Raw genomic sequence first — 5,448 nt, forward strand, 5'->3', positions numbered from 1 at the left:
CCAACGGAAAACTAGTAAAATATATTCGTGTCAAATAGTCGCAAGGTACACTCTTCCTTAAAAAAAATCAAAGATCCCAATGCATGTAATCTCTTAGACAAAATCGGGCATAGTCACATGACGAAGTGTATAATAAACATATAAAAGTAGTAACAAAATGAAATGTCTAGAGTCTCTCGAAAAAAAAAACATACTCTCTCTCAACATGGTACCGGTCCACACACTATGGTGGACAAACACTCCCCATAGAGCACATCATCTGTTTCTAGACACATGCAATGTCTCATCTCCTCTGTACTGGCCCGCGCCAAACCACCACACCCCGCAAACACATCCAAAACATAGTCATAGTGTTTTGTAAATGTAGCTAGTAACCACCTAACCATATCACCAATCACATATCACCAATCAAGATATAGAATCTTTGCGGCCATGCAAGTAGAAACAATGAAAATACCATACAAGGTAACCTGAGAGGCAAAACATGCAAGACTACTTACCGAAAGAAAAGATGAGACCTCTCTGCTCTGCCTCTGACAATGACACCATCAACGTCCATGGGAAAGACACAATCATCCATCATGTAGCTACGATACGCTGGAAACAATCTCTCTGAAATCTTCTCCCCATCCTCTCTATCGTAGCAAGGCACAACATGACCAGCACGATGCCAAAGACACACAAGAAGATCAAGTACCTATTCATGAGTGGAAATAGAATAAGTGATCCATGTTTTTATTTAAAGCATGTAACACAAACTTTATTTAGAACATACAACCATACATTCAACGTATCCAACTTTGTTATCTTATCGCCTCTCTAGTAACGGGATGTCGATAAGCCTTGGAGTCACACAAGAGTGTCCAAGTGCAGTAAAGCACAAGCCCCACTCTTGCCGCATCCGTAATAAACTCACCTATATGCTCTTCTAAGCACATAGTGACTAAGAATCCCTGGTCGACCAAATACTCGCGAGCAAGGTCCATACAACCCATAACTAGACCCTTTGAGAATGTGTTCCACTTGGGAATAGTCATGCCCTCTAAAAACAACATTGGCATTATGATATATGAGAAGTGAGTTTGATGTAAACCTTGTGTGATAGAAAGCATAACTTACCCAATGGGATGGGACCTAGAGCATCCACAAGCAAGCTCGTAGGAAAATCCACAAATATCAATCGAGCCACCTCTTGACATGGAACTCCATCTTTGCTATAAAGATGCATCTTTTGTGTTGCAAAAAATTTGTTGATGCTATACACAAAACAACATAGTCATTAATGCAAAGTAAACAATGATGCAATGCTATATGCAACATGTAAATTGATGTTCTTGCAATATGTAGTTGTCATGTCTACCTATCAAGGACAAATCTATCAATTTGGGTCACATCCACTAATAGAGCATCGACATATGTTTGATACTGGAACCCTGCAACAATTATTTCAAAGTAATTTACTTTTAATAATCATACACGACTATCTTCATGGGCGACCAATAAAGCACATGAATTTCAAGTTAATATAAGACTTCTCACCTACTAAACGGGTCATAGGTCGCCTCTCCCAATTCCCTCGACCAAGAGATAAATCTGCAACAAAGGAGGTGGTGGGCGCCATAGAGGACTCTGGCACATTTTTTCTCCCTGGATTACCTTGAGTACCTTGGGTGGCACCTTTGGTAGCCTTGGTTGCTTGCTCCTCTACAGTGGTGGGTGCGGTAAGCAGTTCATGAGTATCAACTTCCTCCTTGAATCCTACATAGTATCATTCACCCTTAGATTCCCATGCATGAGCACAAAAAATATTGCTACAAAAGCGACGAGATGTTTACATAGATTGAAGTACTTACTCTCATGCAGATCTTTCTCTTGCTTAGGGATAACCCCCACAGGGTAATCCAGCCACCAAGGGCAAACACTTGCCTCCCATGCCGTCAATTTTCTCTCACGTAATGATGGAGAATACATAGTGTTCTCATCACGAACATCAATCCACTCTCTTGTGAATTGCGGAGCTGCATCCAGCCTCTTCTCTTCTACACATTGTAGTTTCCACCTGCAACATTCTTGCCAATTACGCAAGCAAATGCATGCAATCTAATATGAAAATCACACACACAATCTCCTTTATATAAGACAATAGTTTTATAATAATAAACAAACCACCCAACCTCAAGCTTTCACATGGAGCTTAGAATAGAAAAATCAATAACATAAATAGGCTTTCAAGTGCCATTATATCTAGTACATTTAAGATGAAGAGTTTGCAAAAAAAATAGTTTTGATGCTAACCTATAAATCACACGTTTGGCAGAAAACGTAAGCTCTGGCATCTTCTCTACAACATCTGAAGATTTCACTCCATCCGAGAGGTGTACAAAAGCCTACACAAGTTTCACAAGCGCTTAACATTAGCACATATACATTTTAAGAAAGAACTTAAGAAAGCAATATGAATGCACTGCATTGAGTCAACTTGCATGACATGATTCTTCATGTTAAGCTTAAAGAACTCCTCAAATGAATCTGGTAGCTGTGGACCTTCTACTTGTATCCTATCAATCTGAAGTAGTGCCTCCGAATGCAAGTGAGCCCAATATGTCTCTTTCTTCATGTAAACCCGAAAGAGCTTATAATCACCAAAATGCGGGTATTGGGGGTCTTTGGCCTTTGTGAGACTCATAAGATGCAACAATATTTTTTTCCTGTGATGCACAAAAATATATGCAAATAGAAAGCATTGAAGAAAAAAGCATCACATACACACACCTTGCGTTATATATACAAATTACCTTTCTGCAGGGATTTTTGAGCTTGTGAGACAATACAGCTTGTCTCTTGTGATCTTGAGCATGCTTGCATCATCCCTTTTTAGCCCAAATAACAACTTAAAGAACTCATCACCATTTTGGGGATTAGCAATGGATAGGTATTTGTAACCCCTATCCTTAAGGCGCTCCTCTTCCACCCTTGTAGCCTTCTCCAAACGTTTCTTCATCTCTACCTCATCTAGACCAAGAGCCTCAAGCTTCGCAGTTTCTTTTGAGATGAAGACATGAAATTCATCCTATAATTCCAAAAAAAAACTAAATTAGAGATAGAAAAGCACATCTCATACAAGTGAGCCATAGAAAGAAAATCACCTTCCATACAAGCTGAGATATTAAACCGCAAGGAGAGTTATACCATGGAGCAATGCCATGATAATACCATGCCTCTATACTCATCTCAACCTCAGCCCACTTCCTCATGGCTGGACTCAATCTATCTAGAATGGAGTCTTTGTTTGCAATACCAAACTTTTGAAACATATACACTCATGCGTAATATTTGGAGTAACATGAGCTCTGCAAATACTATTGAAAACAAACAAAAGCATAATATGAGAATGTAAGTGTAACATATTACAAAGAGGAGCATAGTTAAAGGAAGAAGACTTACGCGTTGGCGGTGTCTAGTGCGAGTAGTAGCTCTGCTTCCTTCGCCTTTGGCACCTCAATGAATTGGCACCGTACACTAACATGGTAGTGAGCACAGTCGGAGTACTCTGTAATTGAAAACCAACAAACATAAGAATGGGATACAAACATTCAATACTTGCATGTATAGTGGACAACTTACTTTCTTTGATGCATTTCCACCACGTTTTAAGCCTGTGGTTTCCGTCCCAAACCAAGAACTTTTTACCCTTAAGGTCTTGCCACTCTCTTCCAAGAGCCCTCTCAAAATCCTCATTTCTTTGACGCCATATTGGACCCCATTCATCTAGATTGATGGCTGTCACATACATGGTCTCCCCTCTCGGACCTTCAACTGACACAAGGAAGTGTCCCATAGTCTCAAGATAACCAATGGAATCAAAGGAATGAATCAACCACTAGGCATCATCCGTAGCAAATCTGACTGCCTCATGAGCCACTAATCTGCAAAGAGGCACAAGAGGAGGCAGCATCCTCTTTTTTATATAAAATTGACTCAGCACATCCTTCATCAGTCCTAGAGAGACTTGCTTGCCTAAGCTCCTTGAGTGCTTCTTTTCTTTTTCATCATCATTCTCCCCTTGATCACTATCACCACTCACCTCTTCTTTGTCATCTAGACTATCATGCTGCACATTAGTCTCTGTAGGAGCAGATATTAATAAGTAACAATAAAAAACAGTAGCATTAAACCAATCATATATAATACATAACACTGAACAAAGAGTCATATGTAAATGAAATGGACACATAAGTGACTACATGTGTGCTCCGTAACCCCGTCAATTGTATTGGAGTCCCCATCCACTTGTGCTTCGTTATCAATGTAGACACATCTTTTTGGACCATATCCTTTCTTTGTTGAAGGAGTGTCCACTGATCTCAAACGTGATGATGCTTCTTGCTCTAAGATCCGCCCAGGAACACATCCTGAACGTAGCTTCATACAGACTTCACGGCTACTATGAGGTGACACACATTTCTTTCTCTTTCTAAGCATTCTTTTAGGTGCCATAACTTTCTCTACACACTTGCAAATAGATACACAATCAACCTCTTTAAGATTAACAACACAATCAATCTCTTTAAGATTAGCAACACAATCAATCTCTTTAAGGTTAAAGATTAACAAAACAATCAATCTCTTTAAGATTAATAACACAATCAACCTCTTTAAGCCCACCCATCGTCCGCGCAGACGCGCACGATTGGGGGGCTTGTGCATACGGGACGAAGCCACACGCTTGTGGATAAGCCCACCCATCGTCCGCACGGACGCGGATGATTGGGGGGCTTCAATCTCTTACCTTGGAGGCACGGACTCAATGGTTGCACGGATGTGAGCATAAGCCCACCCATCGTCCGCCCGGACGCGAACGATTGGGGGGCTTCAATCTCTTACCTTGGAGGCTCTCTGTCAACGGTTGCGCGGACGCGGAGCTGCATGAAGCCGCCTGGAGCTGCACACGCAGGAGTTGTGTGTCGCGCAGGAGTTGTGGGGCAGGAGTTGTGTGTCGCGAGAGTTGTCTGTCAACGGGCAGGAGTTGTGTGTCGCGAGAGAGAGAGACGAAGAGAGGGAGAGAAGGGAGAAGGGAGAAAGAGAGAAGGGAGAAAGAGAAGGGAGAAGGGAGAAAGAGAAGGGAGGAAGAGAGTTCTTGTGTGTGTGTGCCGAGAGAGAGAGAGACGGAGAGAGGGAGAGAAGGAAGAAGGGAGAAAGAGAGAAGGGAGAAAGAGAAGGGAGAAAGAGAGAAGGGAGAGAAGGGAGAGAGAGAGAGAGAGGGAGAGAAGAGAGAGAGAGAGAGAGCAAAGAGAGTGGAGAGAGTTGAGGAAGAGAATTTTGCCATACTTAATAACCCTAATAAAGAAGTTAGCCGTTAAATAATTAAATAATTAGGTAATTACGTAATTAGGTAATTATGTAATTAGGTAATTAGTTAGCTGTTAAATAATTAAATAATTAATACAA

The 5,448-nt window shown here is 41.2% G+C and overlaps 1 protein-coding gene across 1 annotated transcript; it reads right to left on the bottom strand.

Annotated features, from left to right (window-relative positions):
• Window positions 1-200: 200 nt before the first annotated feature.
• Window positions 201-1,037, bottom strand: LOC148037983 (uncharacterized). Its single transcript, XM_087677383.1, has 3 exons — window positions 814-1,037; window positions 501-698; window positions 201-378 (listed from the first exon to the last, which is right to left on the bottom strand). The coding sequence occupies exons 1-3, from the start codon at window positions 1,035-1,037 to the stop codon at window positions 201-203; spliced, it is 600 nt and encodes a 199-aa protein (XP_087533509.1).
• Window positions 1,038-5,448: the final 4,411 nt, after the last annotated feature.

Source organism: Lygodium microphyllum, chromosome 4, assembly GCF_053477565.2.
Source record: "Lygodium microphyllum isolate KBCC chromosome 4, Lygodium_microphyllum_v1.1.10, whole genome shotgun sequence".
NCBI lineage: Eukaryota > Viridiplantae > Streptophyta > Polypodiopsida > Schizaeales > Lygodiaceae > Lygodium > Lygodium microphyllum.

Bases quoted from the DNA above. Each gene is read 5' to 3' on its own strand.
- LOC148037983 (XM_087677383.1), bottom strand. From the start codon at position 1,037: ATGACTATTCCCAAGTGGAACACATTCTCAAAGGGTCTAGTTATGGGT. The intron at 699-813 runs GATAAGATAACA...CACTCATGAATA, and splicing joins CATCCCGTTACTAGAGAGGC to GGTACTTGATCTTCTTGTGT. The intron at 379-500 runs GTAAGTAGTCTT...TGATATGGTTAG, and splicing joins AGGTCTCATCTTTTCTTTCG to GTGGTTACTAGCTACATTTA.